Source organism: Thamnophis elegans, chromosome Z (assembly GCF_009769535.1).
Source record: "Thamnophis elegans isolate rThaEle1 chromosome Z, rThaEle1.pri, whole genome shotgun sequence".
In the NCBI taxonomy this organism is placed as follows: domain Eukaryota; kingdom Metazoa; phylum Chordata; class Lepidosauria; order Squamata; family Colubridae; genus Thamnophis; species Thamnophis elegans.
Window position 1 is genome coordinate 71,253,758 of NC_045558.1, and position 22,183 is coordinate 71,275,940.

Here is a 22,183-nt window from a genome sequence, read left to right on the forward strand (position 1 = left end):
CTAGGACATTTTTGCATTGCCATTTTTATTGCACTGCTCGACCATAGTGCTTACATTTCCCTCCCTCTTTCCACATTACATTAAAGAGTGAAGTGTAAAAAACATTCAGAAGAAGTGCATCTCACAATTAAAGCTGTGTTGGCTATGTAGCTTTCACTGAAGTTTTTCTCCAAGCATCCGGAATCTTTCACATGCTAGTTGAGCTTTAATAGGGTGGGGAGTAATGGAAAACTCATTGGATCTGTAATAGCTCTTCACTTGACTGCAGCCAGCAATAACAGCAGGAGCAGCAAGAGATAAGAGAGAGAGAGAGAGAGAGAGAGAGAGAGAGAGAGAGAGAGAGAGAGAGAGAGAGAGAGCGCACATCAAAGCTACCACTTTTTCCCCCTCTTTTTCCCCCATCCTAGGATCCAATGATAACTGGACAAGTCAGTAAGCTCTTGTTGTCAGTGCAGAGTGAAATGAATGCAGAGTTGAGAGGTGAGGACAAGGCAGCTGCTTCAGACAACGAGCTGGATAAGTCCCTGCTTGAGCCTGTGGAATCAAATGACAACGAGGACACTCCCAGCAAGCTCTTCGGTAAGTCTGCCTAGGTATTTCGTGTTTGGGGGCTGTAGTTGCCTCTGCCTCGATACCAGAAGAGGAGAGAAAGCAGATAAAGCTTTCGTATTTGGAAGAACCAACTTCTAGGGAAAGGAGAATGGGCACAAGCTTTCTCTGTCCTGCTTGAGAGTATGTGCCTACTAACTGATAAGAGTTTGGCCTGAGGAATAGCATGCCCTCATTGATTTTAGCTGAAATTGACAAATTGCATGCATGAGTCCCATAGAAATCAGTGGGACAGCATCTTCATGCAAATGGTTTGTTGCATACAATTTTTTTTGCTTTGAGATACAAATATAACTGCTTTTAAAAAAATTGACCACTGTCATCTATCGATTTTGTTAAGCAATTGATAAACAACTGAAATGTACAAATATGTAACCAAAGGGATATGTATTCTTTGTATTACACCATGAAAATGACCTGTCAGGAAGCTGTGGGTGTAGTAAACTTTTCTTAAGCATTTCCAAGAGGGTTTTTTCCTTTTTGTAGGAATCTCTTTTAAAATAGGAATAGATATAATGCTTCTTTCTTAGATATTATTATCATATTCTGGAAAAATGGTTTAGATAATTTGGAGTAATCTAAGAAATTAATCTTACATATTTTAATGAGTAAGGAAATCAAAAATACTTTTTGTGGTTTATCCCTGTTTCTTAGGATGCATGAATATAAGTATTTTATGTTTTAAACAACTGGACAAATAGTTTATGACATAATAGCTTTTCAGCAATATTGGTTTGATATCTAAATGAAAATAAGAGTAGCAGTCTAGTTTGGGCATCTGTCATTCAAACCAATGACACTCTGTAAGACAACTCAAGCAACTGTAATCTCTAATCAGAAAAGGGAATAAAGCATGTTCGGTGGTGTGCTTGAGTGATAGATGTTGATACATGTCTGAGCAGGAGCAATGCTGCACAGTGCAATGTGACATTTCAATTCTATAGCCATTGCTTCTCAGGGAGTTTTTTTTAGTGATTATCATGTACAAAATTTCAAGAACAACATGCTAAAGCATGTATAGTTTGCATCTTGTAAAAGTGTCAGGTTTGAGGGAGAAATACCTTTAGCAACAATCAAAATTATGTTGCTTCTTTATCTCCAATAAAAGTCTGTAATTTTGTGAGACTGCAAAATATTTTTTGCAAGAAAAAAGACCATGCAATATTTATAAGAATATATGCCGTATTATGTTTTTCTCAGAAAGACAAATAGGCACAAGAATCAAGTAATTCTCTATAACAAGGAAATTACAACATTGCAGCTAAAATATATAATCCTTTGTATAAGCTATCATTTCCTGTTTTTGTACAAAAAAGAGGTTTTTGAAAGAAAGAAAATAATTTTCTTTCACAAAAGAGATTTAAAAAATAATTTTCTTTCACATAGGAAATTACTATACATTTTAATGCAGAGAATACATTTTGACTTTTCTAGATTGCAAAGTAATATTTCAAATGTATAAACATGTATAAACATAAACATATATAAATATGTAATTCTTTAAAAATGTACATATGTTTGGAAGGGAGGAGATAAATAAAAGTATTTTTCGGCTTCAGAATGCATTTATTCATACTTTTCTTCCCAAAAGAAAAATGTTTTCCTGATTATCATTGGCTGCTATTTATTTTAATAGAAAATTTCTGTGAAAGTACTATTAAAATGATAGAGAACTGTTTAAATTATTTAAAGTATTCCTAGAATTAGGTAAATTTATAATGTAAAGATAAAATAATGTACTTTTAATGAAAATATTATATTTAGTATTAACAACTGCAAGGCCTTGCAACATATTTATACATGATTTCAATAGCCAGCATGTCCTTAACAATATAACCCAATGCATGTCACATTGACTTCAAAAGGAATAACTCAGATCAAATATCATTCTCAGATAAAGCTTAATTCTCTACAATTTCTATTAAATGGAAACAAAATATTAATTTTGGCTGGACAGTATTTTATTTGACCCAATAATGAAACAATCTAGTATTCTAGACATGTACTCAAAAATGTCATGAAGGGCATTGGGATGATTTTGATAAACATGACTAGAAAGTACTTTTAATGGGGACTCATTCCATTGATTTCATAGAAAGGGCCTATTTACTCCTGTGAATTTCAGTATGAGGTCTTAGCCCATTTATACCTATTGAATATTTCACAGAAATTAGTCTTTGAGAGAAGTTGTAAAGAAACAAGGACAGCTATAGAAGGGAAAGAAAATTGGAAACATATATGCAATACAAATTACCTTTTGTGTGTTTAATTAAACATATCCTGTCTGATTGTAACTGATTTAATTTTTATTCTCTATAAAGTAACTTCCTTTTTTTGAGTAGCTCTAACTATTATTTAAGAATTTAATACAGTTCTTAGTGTTAAATATGTGAATATTTTGTTAATTGCTTTTTAAATGTTTGATAGCCTCTTTTTTGGTATTAAAATACTTAATAGTTTTGTCATAAATCATTTTTATTATTAAATTGAGGTCTAAATGTTAATCAGTCTTGATAGGAAATATAAGGAAATAGAGTTATGACTGAGGCTATCAACATCCAATGAAAATATCTACTGTTAGAATATCTCACTTTTCCCCACAGCTGTAATGTCAGATGGTTTCATGGACAGAACATAAGTAAAGCCTTTTGTTTTTTACTAGTTCTAGTTCTAATTTTAGAGGATAGAGATTCAGGAATAATGATTTTCTGAACTGAATTAGATTTTTGCACTAAAACAGTTTTTTTTTAAAAAAAAAAACCGTTGGATTGAATTGACATTTCCAAGCTGATTTGATTTGGACTGTTTAGATACCATTTCACACATGTTTATATTATATTTAAAGTATCTTAATTGGCAACATTATTTGTCCTCAGAGTAATTTCCTTCTCCATCACCTTTTCCTTTGGGGGATTTTTGAAAGTATTACTGCACAGTTTTATTAAGTCACCAAAATGTTTATTTTATCAGTCAATTCCAGAGGACAATTGAGCTTCAGTAATATCTAGTATCTGAATTTATTCAGCTTTCAGATATGTGAGGAACTTTGCTAGATATCCTTAATTAAAGTATAACAATTTTTTAAACTACTTATAATTCTCATATTTTAGTGTCCTTCTCCTCACATATACCATATTATATTTTCAAAGTCCCTTCATGTTTAAATGACAAAACTTTGTGTGATTACTAATTTCCATTTGAAGTGAGTATTGCTTCTAAAGGATTTTTATATTCTCTAATGCACTATATCAGTCATGTAATTTTTCTTACAGTGTTTTACTAAAATAATTTTTATTTATTTATTTTATTCTAATACTAGCAGAAAAGTTGTCTGCAATTAACAACCACTTCAGAAGTTTGCTATAAAATGAATGTAGGGACTTGCTCTTATTTGGAAAGAGAGAACAAGCTCATTGCAATAGCATAGTTCCAATTTATGACACTGATTCAAACTGTAATCCCTTAGATCGAATTCGGTAGACTGAGAAGATATATGATTTAAAACTAAATTAATTAAGAATTATTAATTCTTTAGACATTTACATTCTAGAATGTTTTATATGAAAAATAATTAGGCTTCAAAATGTGTAGCTCTTCTTTTAATCTTTGGGGGGTGGGTTGCATACTTACATGCTAAATTAAAGTTACCACCAAATTAAGAGGAGTGGAATTTTAGGGATGGCATTTGGTGCCAGGGACAGCTCATTTTTGTTCCTCCTGCTTCTATAACGTCTAGCAAACTGTTTCTTTTAGTTTTATCTTTGTATTGATAATATTGTTTAGAGACAGCAAAGGAATTTATTCATAGTTTAAGTCTGATTCACTTAATTCACACTTTCTTTCTTTTTTAAATGTCACATTACAAATTCTACATATTAGATAGTTCCAAATGTTGCATGGCAATTCTTTTTATAAGCATGTAAAACTCAAACAACTTAACAACTTGAGTTATTTAATAAATGTATGATTCAAGTGTATTTTATAAATGTATGCTCTAGATAGAATGCAGTGACCATATTACTGTACCATATCTATTACAATGAAATAACATTAGTTTGTAACTTTTAATCTCTGTTCACAATTAATGTTTTTTAACTGTAACAGAGGCAGAAGTAGTTATGGTAAATATGTTTGCTGTGACTCGATCCCACTTGGACCTATATGGAGAATGTGTATTTTTCCAGTTTTAGTGTGCAAGTGTATTATCTCTTATTGTATATTCTAAGAAACCTTTGTCACCCTGTGAGAAAACAGAATTCCAATATCAAAAAAGAGAGGGGGGGATAAAAGGAAAGAAGTATGCTGAAAGCTGGCCAAGAGCTTGGTGGAAGCTGACTAGGTACATGCTGAGAAAGGTACATGCTTTCAATCCAAAGTTCCAAATGGTTCCAAATTAGTATTTAATCTTGTTCAACCTTGGAGATACAGCATATTCCTTTATTTCTATGGCTTTTAATGAAGGTGAAATAATTAATAAAAATATTAAAACTAGGGAAGAAGGGAAAAAATACCCTTGCAGTTATTTTTTCTCATTTCTGAGTTGTGAAAAGGCTCCGAATTGCCATTAGATTTTTCAGAGCAGTAGCGCTCTCAACAATAGCAAATAAGTTTGCTGAGTTAAAATGGGAAAAAACCCTAACAACTGATCAACCAAATCCACTGTTTACTTTTTGAAACAGAACATGAACTAGTAAAATGATTCCATGTAAATATAGAATTAAATCCCTTCTGATGAAGTTTGATCTAAAGAAATTAGGCAAGAGGTGCCTTTTGTAAGATCTTTTAGATCATTAGGTAAATGGTACTGAAGGAACCTCTAAAGTATATTCAGTATAAATCACCTTTGCCTGAAGGAGCTATAAGTTTCACCATGCAGAACAAATATCAGCTATGGGAAATGAATTTGATTTGAAAAATGATGCAATGAGAAAAAAAATAAATGTTTCATAATTTCATAAATGCTAACCCTTCCCAATAAATGAAGTAACAATGAATCAAAATCAGCAATATGACCATGAATTTCTTAATATCTCATTTAGATTGTAATCATGTAACTGAGCAGGAGAATGATGCACTGAACTGTTACACTTACTTATTTTACTACAACATTCTAAAACAGAAAATTAGGTTCCACTAAAATAAATGGCAATTAATATATTTACCTGACTTGATGTAGATTATAATTTTTAAATGTTACCTTCCTTCACTGGACACATGACTAAATTATAAATATGGCCAGAACATGCATGCATTTTGGGGGCAAATAATATTTTATAATGTTAAAATGCTTGTCATTGTGTAAATACGCCTATAAGTATTTACCGGATACTTCTTTAATTCCTTCCTATTAGTTTGTTTTCAATGACTTTATTTTTTTTTAAAAAAAAAATCAGTATCGGTATGTAATTTCTTTGGCAATATTGTATTTTATTTAATAATAAATAAATAAAAAACTAACTATATTATTATTTTACTGGCCTTATGGTGATTATGATGTAAGTAAATCATCATCAATAACAACAAAAACAGTCCAATTGTTTTTAGTTAAACTAAGCAATTGTTTTAGTGTTATTAAAATTAGTTTGATCAAATCATAAGTAGATATGAGATATGAGGGCCCAAGATTGAATGGCCACTTTCTTTTTAAAATAAGAACTATTCAGAAGGAACATTTGTGTAGAGTTACTCTGAGAAAGAAAATTCAGTTTATAATTACTGTTCATCCCATGTGTGAAATAAAGTTTCTTGAATTTCCTGATATGCACTTGTTATTTTGAGTGAAATGCTGTAATTTTTGATGTCTAAATCTTTACATGTATAATTATGTAATAAATGCAGAATCTGCATATGAGTGTTTGGCTTTCAGTGAGAAAATATTGCAGGATACAGGGCACTAAAATGTACAGTGAAACAAACTTTAAAAAGAACGTTCTCTAGAAGGCTGCTACTCAGCAATAAACAAATCAACATCAAAAAGAACTCAGAATATATAGTTATCTACAAATATATACAATGTTCTCTAACCATCTGAGAATTAAACTGCTACTTTGATCAGAAGAATAATTTAGATGAAAACTCCTAGTCTATACATAGCTTTTCTGAGTTCAAGCATTTAGCAGATTTGCTCTGACTAAAAAAATTACATAAAAACATTATGAAATTATCTATATCTCTGTATCTGTATTTATATTTCTTTATTATCAGGTGACACCTGCTTTTGCTCTTAGCAGATGCAACATTTCAGGCAGCAGTTATGTGCTTTTATATCTCACTGATGTCTACATAATGTCAATGAGTGTATCCAAGTGGAAAATTACAACCTCAATATTTTGTTTATAGGTATAAATCAGACGCCAAGCCACATTAAAGTCTAAACATATATTTTAGATTCTTAAGAGAAAGCAAAACAAATAAATAATAAATACAATTTTATGTTAAATAATTATCAGAATTATTAGAGTTTTTAATTCTCAGGTATAAATTTACAGTCATCTTCAAATATAGCAGCGTGGGAGACTGACCTAAATAAATAGTTTGTGAAGACAATTTTCAGAGAAAACGTGTATTGAAAGATAGTTTGGTACTTAGATTACACCTTTTGATTTCAACCTTTCTTAGATGTATAATATTAAATGAAACATTTAAAAAGTATTTTGAGAAATAATAAATACTATTAATTTCTTCATCAATTTTTACAAAATGGAAGAAGTTTCAAGAGTTTCTGATCTATACTGATTAGAACAATGGAGGAGATTTAGTTTGGAACACTTTTCCTTCAAAAATATTGTAAAGGGAAAAAAATGTAGCCCCCCCCCACAGACATCCACATAGACACCAACAAAAAAAACTCTGAACTGAATGAACTTGTATGATATGCAGGTGTTGAAAAAGTAAGTTCTGCTGCTTTCACCAATGAAAGGCAATGCATTTCATTTCTAAATTGGTAATATATTCATTTTAGAAAATACAGTTGCAAAAGTATATTCAACATACCTTTTGAGTAAGTGGAAGAAGGCTATCATTCACAAATTTCCATTAAAATGCATAAATTGAATAATTTTTGTTTGTTTTTACACAAATAATAAATTGCTTATTTGCATCATATGCATAATGACATTCTTACACAAATGTCATGACATTCCACAGAGTATTTTCCCATTGCATGTTCAGTCTATTGTAGTACATTTTGCTAAATTGGCTTTCCTGTAAAATTCAATGAAATTTAGCCATTTCAATCTATATTTTGGGAGGACAAATACATGCATTTGTTTGAAGCCAGAGAAGAAAGTGTTATTATTCTTATGCATGCATATGGGTAAATGTTTTTTGTTGGGTGGATTTTTCTAGTACTGCTCTTGATTTGTTTTACTTAATTTGGAACTGCAGATGTGGTAGTATCAGCTTTGGCACTTACCTCTTTCAAGAATGAAATGTGTATGTGTCATTTTGCTGTGCTACCACACATATAATGATTGCTGCCAAAAACAATGATGTTAATCTTATAATCAACAGAGAGTTATTTGGACCAACAAATTGCTGTGAATGTGTATGCTGGACAAGGTTTGACTAAATTGACATTTTAATTAATACAATTAGTTCTTGCAATTTAGGCAATTAGACCATCTTGCAATTAAGGCTATTAGACCATCTATAATAAATTAATCTACTATCAGTCATAAAATAGTTCAATGTGTTAGATTTTGTTATGCATTATACATATGTACAGTTAACCAAGTAATTTTAAATTTCAGGGAAAAACAAAACTTCATGTTTTATTTGCTTCCTTTTAAAGCATATTTTTAAACTAAGTTACTTCTTGAGTAACTCAATTAAATATGAGAAAAGTCATATACTGACTAACAAATCTTGCTGTAAATGGAAATATTTACCTTCAATGTATCTAGTCCTTCAAAATCACAGCGTACATTGAACATTTTCTTAGTTTTAGCAAATAGAACACAATCTTTGAGATTTTTTTAAAGTGGAAAAATAGGAGTATATTTAAAATTAATAATACATCAAACATTAAAAAGATACGGCTGTGAAGGAGTAGAGACTGATATTTATTCAGACTTTTCCTGGGAACACAGATCAGACAAAGAAGCTTATTTCGCATCACTTAGTATCTTCTTTCATATAACATGTTTATTCTTTTCTGTACAACTTTTTTCCCCATTCTTAGGTTTTGTTCTTTTCTGACGCTATTGTCATTTTAGTATTTAAAATCTTTCTTATGCAAAGTTTTCTATTAAAACATTTAGGAATATTTGGAGGTCCTTTTATTTAAATCACTTAAATACCTTCTATCTTGAAGTTGAACTGATGATTTTGTGAAAAGTGGGGGTTTTGGGCAACAATATAGGAATGGTGTACTATTGCCTTTGGGGATTTTGTTTTCACTTCCCACTCTACTTATATTCAGCATTCCCTGGAGATCTGCCATTCAGACCAGCCCAATTAGTTAAGATTGACTGTACAAGGCCAGGCTGGATCAGTCAGGTCCTGCAATCTACTGAAATGAGCATTTTCTATACTAATAGAAAACTAGCACTCACAAGCAAGTACTCACCTCTTATTTGAAAAAAAAAACCTTTTGCAATAAGATTTATTGCTTTCAAGGAACTTAGGTCTAAATTTTTTGTCTTAATGTATGCATAATTACTCTGAAATAATTGAGAACTATTTAATTGAAACTATATGAGAAGAATACTAAGGCTGCTTTAGAGGGATCATAATAGAATCCATTTAATATATAAATGTACAGCCTGATATAAACAAAAGATTAAGACAAACTGCCTACCTTTCTCTCCGCCTCCCCATCATGCTACATGCATTTTCTTTTTTATTGTGTTTTCATTAGTAAAATAATTCCTATTTTTTTACATATTTCATATATAATGGGCTGTAGGTACTAATCTTTAAAACTTAGTTTAAAAGATTGTTTTTAAAATGCTCCTATCTGAATTTGTATTCTACTGTAAAAAACAAACAAACTATAAAACTTTAAAAAACAAAAACATATTTGTGTTGTGAATATTTGACATCTGCTTTGTTATGTTTTCATAGTTTTGACACTGCCAGGCCTGGGACAAAACACATTTAGTCTGAAAGCAAAGATCATAAAGAGAAACTATATTCTAATGAATTTCAGAGCCCATCCTTAAAGCTTTTCAGTTGAAATTATATTTGTTTTTCAAGCATGTTAGAAATTTAATCAAATAGTAGTCTTAAAATGTTATCCTATTTCTTGAATATGAAGCTATTAGTTACAGTTTATTTACAGTTTTTATTTTGAAATTGGTAAAAATATTTTGTACCATGAGTCTTTTCCCTCATGAAGCATATTAGAGGAATTTATATTGCCTTTAGTTGTTGTAAGCTTTAGCATTTTTAAGTTGCAGATAAGTAACATGTTAATGGATCCAATTAAGTTCCATGGGACTTACGGATAAATAAATATAGCTAGGATTGTCATTGCCATTTATTAGTTTAGTTATGTCAATCAATTAAAGCAACAATTAATTAAACAATAAAACTGAATATTATGTTTGTCAAAGTGCTAAATCTGTTCCAGACCTGAAAAGTAATTTTAAGTAGAAATAACAATAGAAATGACAGTTGAGTAATGAAAGATCTGCAAACAAACAGCCAAGCTCAGAGAACATCAAGTAATTCACCATCCAGCCTTGAGTTACATAAGTTATCTTCTATTAAAATAAAATTTACATTATTTTATTTTAATGATTATAATAGTAATATAATTATGTAAATTATGCAAAAGTATTACCAATAATAATAAGCACCTTTGGATGCAATTTCAAAACAACTGGAACTCCACTTGAACACCTTTGCATGGCAAATTCACTGTCAGTTGCAAAAAGCAGCTTTACTTAGAATATCTTACATTCAATGACAAAAAATGTAACACTATCAAGCATCCATATCTATCTATTCCAAGTCCTGGGGAAGGACTTGATAGACAAAAATGCCGGATCTAATCTGAACATCTGGCTGACTAAGTGATGAACCATAATTATTACAGTTTTATCCTGCATATACCTTCTGATTCACATAGTCTCTAGGTTATTCAGAAAACTACAATTGAAACATTGTAGCTTGCACTGGATGTGGTGCATGCTTAGATTAAAATTGGGTTTTATTATTGTTAAGTCCTCGGGGCTACGACACCCATTGAAAGTCATTGCTGGCTCCTCATTGGCTAAGATGCGAGCAGCCAGCTGGCGGGAGAATGCAGCCGTTCCATTGGTTCAGCATCTTACAGCTCCACTATAAAAGAGCTGTCAGTTGTCAAATGTGGCTGTTTTGCCAGTTTGAGGTTTGCCTTGCATTTTGCCTTGTTTAAACTGTTAATAAGGGTTGTTAGCTTCAACCTGCCTTGCCTCAGTTCCTGCCTGCCTCGTTCTCCCTACAGAACACTGGTGACAAAGGTGGGATTAGGACTGAGGTAAAGGAGAATCGAAGTCACTAATAAGAGCTGCCTCAAGTCATAGGCAACGAGATGTCGCTCCAAACCTAACTCCTCAGTTCTGTCCTTCTAAGGATGGCTAGTCTACTGGCATTCACAGCATTCAGCCTGGCCACTGAAACATGGGATGCCTACCTTGAGCGGTTTGAGTGTTTCCTGGTGGCAAATGACTTCACCAGTTTGTCCAGTGGCCGTAAAAGATGGTATTGCCTCAGTGCATGTGACCACGAGATGTTTGGGACGACTAGGGCTCTCGCCATCCCTCAATCTGCCCATTCAATGCCTTGGGAGACTCTCTTGGAGAAACTTAAAAATAATTACTCTCCAACTCCCTCATGCATAGCCAGACACTATGTATTTAGGCAGAGAACCCAGAGAGAAGGGGAATCTGTAAGCGATTACATGGCTTCCCTCAGAACAGCGTTCCTGCACTGTGACTTTCCTGTACTGGATGAGGCCCTGTTAGAACAGCTGGCTTGTGGTATCAAAGACCTCAGACTCCAGCGATGCTTGCTGGTGTGAAAAGAGCTGAGCCCTCCGGCAGCCGTGGATGAAGCCATGGCAAATGAAATGTTGGACAAATCCAGCGCAGAAATTCAGAGATTTCTGCCACCAGCCACCTATGCCAGCAGGGGCCATGCCGTTTACTACAAGGAAGACAATGACGAAAACATATCTGATGAGGAAGAGGAGATTAGTTGCTTCAACTGGCCACCAGGAAAAAACGGACTCAGCCTGATTTTTTTACCTCAGGCGGGCTGCCTGAGTTGTGGCGGGAACCATGCAAGGTCAGTTTGAAGGTTCAAAACCGCAATATGCCACCGTTGTGACAGGAAGGAACATTTAGCCAAGGTCTGCAGATCAGGCCTTTCCGAAACAATTCACAAAAAAACTTCCCAAACGCCGTGAAGACTGCTTTACCATCTCCAGTGCCCAGCAACAGCCTGAACTGGCTATCAGCCATGCTTCCCTGATCAAGCTTATCCATAAGATCTACCTGATCGTACATATAGAGGGACAGCCCTGCAAGATGGAAGTGGACACTGGCTCCTCCAAATCTCTGGTCTTGCCTGACCAAAACTCAACTCAGACAGTGCCCACTTCACCTCAGAGACTATCAGGGACAGCCAATACCGATTGTGGGTTGCGGCATGTTCACCATATCAAGCAAGAACTTCCAGGGGCCCCCTCCCCTTCATCATTGTAGATAGCCATCTGCCCAGCCTCTTGGGGCTTGTCTGGTTCTCCGCATTGGGGCTCGAAGTCTGTTCCTGATGCCTTTGCGTGCTAGCCAGCGAGTTCGTGGATGTGCTTGACAACAAGCTGGGTAAATATAAGGGGACTCCCATTTCCTTTAATTTGGACCCCCAGGTAGCACCAATTCATCTAAAACCCAGGAGAGTCCCATTTGCTCTTCGCCCCAAGGTAGATTTGGAGCTAGATAAATTGATAGCACGAGTGCTTGAAGCTGTAGACCACTCTCCCTGGGAGACCTCCATAGTGATACCAATTTAGCAGGATGGAAGTATTAGAATTTGTGCGGACTATAAATGCTCAATTAATAAAGAGTTGCAAGCCAATCCTTACCTGGTGTCAGTGGTGCAACATCTGCTTCACTCATTGGGCCAGGGAAAGATTTTTGCCAAACTGGACTTGGCACAAGCATACCAGCAGCTCCTGGTAGATGAAGCCACTGCCATGGCTCAAACCATTGTAACTAACCAGGGAGCTTTCAAATGTAAATGCTTACAATTCGGGATTAGTGTAGCCCCAGGCATATTCCAGAGCCTAATGAAACGGATGCTTCAGGGGCTGATGCCCTGAGCCGCTGCCCCCTGCAAGCACCAGCCTTGGAACCTGCTCCTGCAGCTTCAGTCCTCTTAATTGAGGATTGCCCATGCCAATATCCACCTGGGATATTGCCAGGCTCTTTGCATCAGGCCCCATTCTGGTCCAGATCTTGGACTGGGTGCGCAGGGGGTGGCCACAGGGGCCAGTGGATCCTGGGTTTCACCCCTACTATATACGGCAGCATGAGCTGTCTGTTCTTAATGGTTGCCTGTTATGGGGCAATAGGGTGGTAGTCCCCCCAAAGATGAGGTCCACAATCTTAAGCTGCCTGCACACTGCTCATCCATGCATTGTGCGCATGAAGGCTTTGGACTGAAGCTACATGTGGTGGCCAAAGATTGACCAGGAAATAGAAAGTGGGTAGCCACACGCCAGCAGTGCCAGCAATCTAGGCCAGCTTCCCCCTCTGTGCCTATTGGGGAATGGGACATGCCCCGGGCTCCATGGGCAAGAGTCCATTTGGACTTCACTGGCCCGTTCTTGGGGCAGAACTTCTTAGTCCTTGTAGATGCCTACTCAAAGTGGGTGGAACTGGCATTTATGCCCTCCACCACTTCGGAGGCCATAATTAGAGTGCTGGGAAGGCATTTGCAACCCATGGGTTGCCCGATGTGGTGGTGTCTGACAATGGACCCCAGTTCACGTTGGCAATTTTCCAAATGTTCTTGGGCCAGCATGGCATACGACATGCCCCGACGGCCCCATTCCACCCGACCGGAAATGGCCTGGCAGAACGAACTGTCTGGTCAGTTAAAGAGGCATTGGGCAGCCTGGGGCCAGGGAATTGGCATGACAAGCTGTCCCAATACCTCCTGGCACAGCATGGACCTTGTCCACTCACCAAGCAAAGTCCCACAGAACAGCTTATGGGTTGTCGGCTCCGGACAACCCTGGACCGACTACACCCTGGTTATGCAGTAGAGCAAAGTCCCATCACAGGCAACTCCACATGGGCTTTTAATGTGGGAGACCCAGTCTATGTCCAAAACTACGGGGCCAACCCAAGGTGGCTGCCCAAACAAATCATGAAACTAACTGGACCCTACTCTTACAGGATCCAACTCAGCGACGGGCAAATGTGGCGCTGGCACATCAACCAACTCAAATGGCGGGCCACTAACGCAGCAGACCAGTGCCCAGGGCAGGCCCAATCCTGCCCCGGGGAACTAGCACCACCAGAGACTGCTCCAGCGTAACCAGAGTCGCACGCAACACCCCCCACCAATGTGTTCTTGTCACCAGGCTTACCTGAGAACCCAGTCACTCCTGCAGTGGTTGAGTTTCCCGCTGGCACAGCTGCGCAGTTTCCAGAAGTTCCAGAGGACTCTCCACCAGCTCCTCCTATGGCCGCCTCCCCTGAACTAAGACAACGCCGGCCAGCGTACTTGGCTGACTACACATGTGCTGACTGGGAGGAGAGGGGTGTTAAGTCCTCAGGGCTATGATGCCCCTTGAAAGTCATTGCCGGCTCCCGATTGACTAAGACGCGAGCAGCCAGCCGGCGGGAGAATGCAGCTGTTCTATTGGTTCAGCATCTGACAGTTCCACTATAAAAGAGCTGTCAGCTGTCAAATGTGGCTGTTTTGCTGATTCGTGGTTTGCCTTGCATTTTGCCTTGTTTAAAGTGTTAATAAAGATTGTTGTTAGCTTCAACCTGCCTTGCCTCAGTTCCTGCCTGCCTCGTTCTCCCTACAGAACAATTATGTTGTAGCATATTGGCAAAAATGCATCAGAATTGGCCACTCATGGCCTAACTGTTAGAAGAAAATGCTCCATGTGCATCTGTGTGTGCTGCTATCACTGATAAACTAATCTAAATCTTCTTTCTATTAGTAAAAAAATGATTAAATTATTACATTGATTAAAATATGGATAAAAGAATAAGAGGTCAATATCAATGAGTGTCTCTGGTCAGAACCATCTCATAAGAAAAGTTGGGAATTAAAATGTAAGGGGAGTAAATAATGAAGAACATGAATTAGCAAAAGGAAAATAGCCAGAAATAATACATATTTATGAAATCAAGACAAAGGAAAATGTCATAATTGATGAAGATTAAAGTGATCTGATGCTTTGGAGTGGTTTTGATGTATATGTGCTATGAAATAAAGGTGTAAATTTGATTTTGAGTGGTAGGGTGAAAAACTTTGAATATCATCTTGGTTCCTACAGTTATATATGAAAAATACAATTTCATGAACTAGTAACTGTTAGTTGTTTTTTAGTAAACAGTACCAGTGGAAGAATCAGAAATGAGTTTCCGTAATAACTTGGTACTAACTTTGGTAATTCTTTGGTAAGTAGGATTAAGCAAAACCCTTCAGCAGAATGACTGGAATTAAAATAAAAGTTATAAAATGATAAAAGTATTTTAGAGATTTGTATGAAAATTGTATGCTGAGTGATGGAACTGAAATGGTTGCTTAGTGCTTGAGATTTAGGATAGCTATATAATAAGATAAATAGGCTTGAGCGTGCAAGTTTTATGTGCATCGCAAGAAGTTTACAAGAAATAAATGAATGTACATTGGTAAAAAATATTAAAAATAGGAAAATGAACATAGAAATTACTAACTATACAAATGCTAGTAAAAAAGTAGTCAATGGTACCATATGTGATCTGTAGCAAGGAAAGAGTATTGTCAAAACCGAAAAAGAATATGTATAAGAGTGGGCTTTATTATACTGAAATTAGTTCTGAAATTATGTCAGGAAAAATAGTTGGATAAGACCTCTCAATATTGTTTAATATTTGCCCTGGTGAGGGAAAACCATTAGGAAATATTCAGATTTTTTAAAGCAGTATTAGTGTTAACTAGCTGTGCTAGTTATAAGAGATAAATGATCTTAGGTTCTATCCTAAAAAAATCACTACTCTGTAACCATTAGCTACCATTTAGGAACGAACAGATAGTCATTGTCTTACAATTGTTCATTCAGTGACCTTTTGAAATTAAGATAGTGCTGAATGAAGGGACATATTCCTGTTCAAAGTGCCAACTGATGCAATGCCAGTATGGCCATGTGATCAAAATTCAGATGCTAGGTGTGCGTTTAGTCTTACAACTATGGAAGGACTACATATCTCCTTCACTGGGTGGCTGACTAGGCTTCTTCCACAGGAGCCACAACCTTCTGGTGCACAGAAATCTGCCACGACCTGAAAGATTTCAGCTTGCTAGACCGAATGGCACACAGACCTCCTTTTTCCCTGCCAATCCCAAGAGGCCTGGCCTTCTTCCTGCCTGATGGTTGACGTCCTGTTTTTGGACAGCTTTGGGAATGTTGCCTCTGAAGCCTTGAGGAAGATTGCCTTTGCCAGATCTAGTTGAACTTTGAATCAGTTGGGTTGGCAGTCAACAACAGCAGGTAAAAGGAAAGTGAACTTGGGTATGATGGGGCAGGGAGAAGGTCTGGGACTGGAGGTGGGAGAAAAGAGACCTGTGAGATGTTGGCTGAGGACAACTTGTTCTGAAATGGCCACATGATTTTTTACACACACACACACACACACCACTCCCAGCCAAAGTTTTTTGACAGACAAGGTTCGATATTAGGACTCTTCTGATGGAGAAAGTGGGATGGAGTAATTCTACTGGGGCGAGATGGCCCCTCAGCTACCCTGGACCCATGCCATAAAGGGCTTTGGGATATAATTCCACACAGATATCTAGCCATTAGGGTTAATAATGCTCATGCTATGTAGAAGATATTATCAACTCTGATCATAATACATTTTATTTTATGCACAACATCAACCTTTTTGAATACCTAAACACTATTGCTTCTGTGATTGCCTCCCTCTGCCTAATGAAACTACCGCTTGTAGTAACTAAATCAGTATATGTAACTTAACACAGCATGCTAGAATCAAATGAACTGCTATGTAGTGGAAGCAATATTCTTTTTCTTTCATCTAGCCTGGTATAGATATAGATAGTTCACATCATATAACGTGCAAAATGCACTACAAAATATAAGTATCTCATTTTTAAGTTATAGTATTGGTATTAAATAAAATGTATTTTATGATTTTGACATTTTGGGGACATTATTACACTTGTTAATGCAGATGATCTTTTGTAGAAGAATTTTATTCACTACTTGAATTCAGTAATAATCAAGTAACTCATTCATATGAGGAAATCTCTGCAGAATATAGATTGATTTACAGTATTTAATTAAGTTATCTACTTTATTCTTTATTAATAATCAGATTCCATTAGCAATTGAGTTTTTGTTAATTGTTCATTGTGTGGAAAAATACCTCCATTACCTCATAATTATTCCTCCTCTTTCAGAGTGGCAGATTTAGAGCATCTGAATCAGAATAGAGCTGGAAGGGATCTTGGAGATCTTGTAGTCCAACCCTGCTCAAGCAGGAGGCCCTATACCATTTCAGGCAGGTGGCTGTCCAGTAAAAGCCTACAGTACCTGAAGCATCTACCTGAAGTACCTACAACTTCTGAGGCAAGCTGTTCCACTGGTTGATGCTTTTCTCTTTGATTAGTTTCTATCCATTGTTTCTTCTATCCATAAGTTGACGCACCCCTTCTTTGTGGCAGCCCCTCAAATACTGGAATAGATAGCAGGCACCCATAGTCCTTCATTTCTCTAGACTAGCCATACCCAATTCCTGCAACTGTTCTTCATATTTTAGTCTCCATGCCTTTAATCAACTTAGTTGCTCTTTAGTTGCATTTCCCCCCAAATCTCAACATTTTTTTGTAATCTGGTGACCAAAATGGGATGCAGTATTCCAGATGTGGCCTTACTAAGGCTTTATAAAGCAATACTAATACTTCACGTGATTTTGATTCTATATCTCTATTTATACAATCAAGGATTGTATTAGCTTTTTGGCTGCAGCAGCATGCTGTGGACTCATGCTTAAGCCATCATCCACTAGGACTCCAAGGGCCTCTCACAGTTACTGTTTTTGAGCCAGAGTTTGCCTAATCTGTACTTGTACTTTTGCTTTTTCCTGCCTAGGTGCAAAACCTTGCTTTCGTCCACATTAAATTTCATGTTGTACGTCTATTGTTCAACTCTGTCAAGAACTTTTTGGATCCTGAGTTTGTCTTCTGGGATGTTAGCTTTCCTAGTGTGAACTGCAAATTTAATGTGGGAAGCTCACAACAACAAAGTTCATGTGTATGTAACTTTTAATCAGCATAATTCCCTAGCTTCCTTCTTTTAAATCTTGTCATTTTAACTGCATGGATTTTCTGTGATTGCCCTGTTTTCTGGAATAACCCCTCCCTCTTTGGTATACAAGGCCAACTATTCAAGGCCTCAACTCTGCTCACCTTTAGGAAAACTCAATTCTTCCCCCAGGAAGTTGAACTCTGCTCACCTTTAAAACTTGACTCTTCCTCCAGGAAGTTGAAAGCAGTTGAGTGAGTGGACTCCTCATTTGGTTGTTCTGTTATAGTTCTTAGTCATCATTTGTATTTTGTATTTTTATATTTTATATGTTTAATGTTATATGGCTTGTGGGGGATTTTTTTATTGTTTTTTTAATGCTGTTTGATTTGTCAAATTTTTGTAATAAACTAATGATAAATAGACTTATTTCACAGGCTCCTTCTTGTTATAAAGGAAAATAAGGAGAGGGAATGTTATCCTGAGCTTCTAAATGAAAAGTGGGGATATAAATCAAACAAATATTTGCTGTTAGCTACTACTATATAATTAGTAATTTATGAATCAGACAATCTGTCTAAAATTCTTCCGAGTAAGGCCTAAACATAAATTTCTTAATTTATACATTTTTATATATATAAAGTTTTTTTATTTTTTTCATTTTCATAACATATAACCTCATGTATACTATTACATAGCCAACATCATATTGTATTATTAAATGTTTACATCAGTTCATCGTACCATCAACTCCCAAAAACAATTATTGGCTCTTCTGCTCTCCATACACCATATTAATACCTTATCTATCACTTTCTTCTCCCCCTCTCCTCCCCCTCCCTACCTCTTTTCTTCCCTCTGTCACCCTTCTCTTCCCCTTCCTCTCTCCTTGTCCTCTCTCCACTTTCCACTCCTCCTTTCTCTCTTCCTCTTCCCCCCTGCCCTCTCCCCTATCCTTCTCTTCTTCCTTTACCTCTCTCCACTACTTCACACTCTTCAACTCATTTACTTGGTGTATTTCAACTTCTCAGCGAGCTCCATTTTATGTTGATGGTATTTTTAATTCCTTTTCAGTATACATATTTAATTTTAACATATCTTCCTCCTCCTATTTTTCAAAAGAGAGAACAAAAAAGTATACACATATAGTCATTATATTTTTAAACCCCTCCCCCCTCCCGCCTAATTTTGGCCGAGATGTAGACCTGGTTATAATTCCCAGCTATTCTCATCATTATGTTTATATCATTATACATCCACTTTGTAATTCTGTCTTTAAATCTCAATAGTTTCCCATTGTAAGTATATTTCATGGCCCCTCTCCACTTTTCCATATCTTGGTTTAGCTTACCCTTAATTGTCTATAAATGGCAATCCTTACTGTTCAATGTTCATTACAATTCCCTTAATCTACTATATAGAATAGCAAGCGGCACACATCTCACTTTGTTCATCATCTTAAAAATTCTATATATGTCCATGTTTCATATATTTTAATGCATGCTTAATTGTTCTTCTATTGTCATATTCAATCAATTAGGAACTCAGTTTAATTATCATGTATAAAAGTGAATCACAAACCTCTACTTTACAATCTCCCCATATCAGTTTCATATTTGTCCATATTCCATGTTTTAACTTTTATTTAATTATCTTTCCATTATCATATTCAGTCAGTTAGCAACTCCATTTTATTGTCATATTTAGGAATAAACCCCTTATCTTAGTTTTATATTTTCCCATATAACAATTTGTGGTTGTCTGATTTTTTTCTAGTAAGTCTTTTGTCCCACTTCTCTATTCCTGTCTTCTCCCTTTTCTTTGTTTTGACATGTCCACCCTCTTCAATTTTCCCCACGCCTCTGTCAAAAAGATCTTTTATATTTCCCTTTGTTGGGGCGTAACCTCTTATTTCAATTTTCCTTATGCCACTGTCAAATATGTCCAAAACATATTTTGTCTTCTTTTTATCCCCTTTTGTTGGAACAGATACTCCCTTCACAATTTTCCCTATATCACTGCCAAGCCCTATGGAGTTTTTGTCTGCTTTTTATTTCCCACTGTTTCTACCCCTTCATTGTCTCTCTCTCCCCTACTTCCTTCCCTTCTTCCTTAAATACCTGCTTCTCTGAATTCAGAATTCTATTTAGACTTGATTTAATGATTTAAATTAAAGTTCTTCAAATCCCCACTTTTCTATAATCTCCAGTCCCAAAGTTACAGTTAGTTATACAATTCTTATTTCAGAGTTCTAGTCCACCTTAAATTTATCTACTTCAGCTGCTGTGGGGAAGGGCGACGGGAGCCATCTTGGACTTTGTTCTTCCTTAATGTCCAGTTCCAAAATTGCAGTTAGTTATACCCAGGAGTGGGTTCCTGCCAGTCCTAACCTCTTTTATAGAAGAGGTTCCACAAATCTACAGTGCCATTTAGAACCGGTTCCAACTCCCCCACCCTGCCCGTCCACACATCATTAAGATGAAGAGCGGAAGGAGGAATTCTGGGATTTGAAGTCCACAAGTCTTAAAGTTGTCAAGTTTGAACGCCCTTAGGTTTTTTTTCTAAAGGGTTATGGGTGCAAGGGTCTTGTAACTTGACAGCTTTAAGACTTGCATGCTTCAAATGCCATAGTTTCTGAGCCAACATTTTGGTTGCTAAGCAAGAGCATTGTTAAGTGAGTTTCATTTTACAAGTTGGCCACTCCCACCCAGTCACATGGCCAGCAAGCCACTCCCACCCGGTCATATGGCCAGCAAGCCACTCCCACAAAGCAGGCCACACCTATGGAAGAGGTTCTAAAAAAAATTGAAACCCACTACTGGTTATACCAATCTTATTTTGAAATTGTGGTCCACCTTAAATTTAGTTAATTTAACTATTATGTAAATGGAAGAAAAGCTGGAGCCATCTTGATGTTTTGCAGACAAAAAAAAGACTTTGTATTTCTCCAGCCCTTTGTAGGGAAGGTTGTTGAGAAAGTGGTGGCCTTTCAACTCTGACGGTCCTTGGATGAAACCGATTATCTGGATTCCTTTCAGTCGGGTTTCAGGCCTGGTTACAGCACGGAAACTGCTTTGGTCGCGCTGACTGATGATCTCTGGCGAGCCAGGGATAGGGGTCACCCCTCTATCCTTGTGCTCCTTGACCTCTCAGCGGCCTTTGATACCATCGACCATAGTATCCTTCTGCGACGGTTGCGAGAGGTGGGAGTGGGAGGCACCATCCTTCGGTGGTTCTCCTCCTACCTCTCGGACAGGTCGCAGTCGGTGTTGGTCAGAGGGCAGAGGTTGACACCAAGGCCCCTCAATTATGGGATGCCGCAGGGTTCGGTCCTGTCCCCCCTCCTATTTAACATCTACATGAAGCCGCTGGGTGAGATCATACGCCGGCATGGGATTAAATACCATCAATATGCGGATGATACATAGTTGTATCTGTCCGCCCTGTGCCAACTCAGTGAAGCGGTAGAAGTGATATGCCAGTGCCTGGAGGCTGTCAGGGTCCAGATGGGTATGAACAAGCTTGCACTCAATCCCGACAGGACCGAGTGGCTATTGATGTTCCCTCCCAAAGATTGGCCAATTATTCCATCTCTCAGGCTGGGGGGTGAAATTATATGCCCCTCAGAGAGGGTTCGCAATTTGGGAGTCCTCCTGCATCCACAGCTGACTTTAGAACACCATTTGTCGGCTGTGACCAGGGGGACCTTTGCCCAGGTTCGCCTGGTGCACCAATTGTGACTCTACCTGGACCAGGAGGCCCTTCAGATAGTCACTCACACCCTCATGACCTCAAGACTGGATTACTGTAACGCGCTCTACATGGGACTGCCCTTGAAGTGTGTTCGAAGACTTCAGCTAGTCCAGAACGCAGCCGCGCGAGTGATTGTGGGTGCACCCAGGTACACCCACGTTACACCTATCCTCCGCGAGCTGCACTGGCTACCCATTAGTCTCCGGACTCGCTTCAAGGTGCTAGTTGTTACTTATAAAGCCCTACATGGCATCGGACCTGGGTACCTGAGAGACCGCCTCCTGCCAATTACCTTCCAAAGACCGATCAGATCGCACAGACTAGGCCTTCTCTGGATCC

General features: G+C 37.1%; 1 protein-coding gene across 1 annotated transcript in view; it reads left to right on the plus strand.

Moving 5' to 3' along the window:
- The first annotated feature begins 413 nt into the window (after nucleotides 1–413).
- The window catches only part of POU6F2 (POU class 6 homeobox 2), a 417,852-nt gene continuing 396,082 nt past the window's right edge, over nucleotides 414–22,183 (plus strand). Inside the window, exon 1 of the mRNA XM_032234653.1 lies at nucleotides 414–579. Coding sequence (XP_032090544.1) covers nucleotides 414–579 — 166 coding nt within the window. The remainder of the gene's footprint in view (nucleotides 580–22,183) is intronic.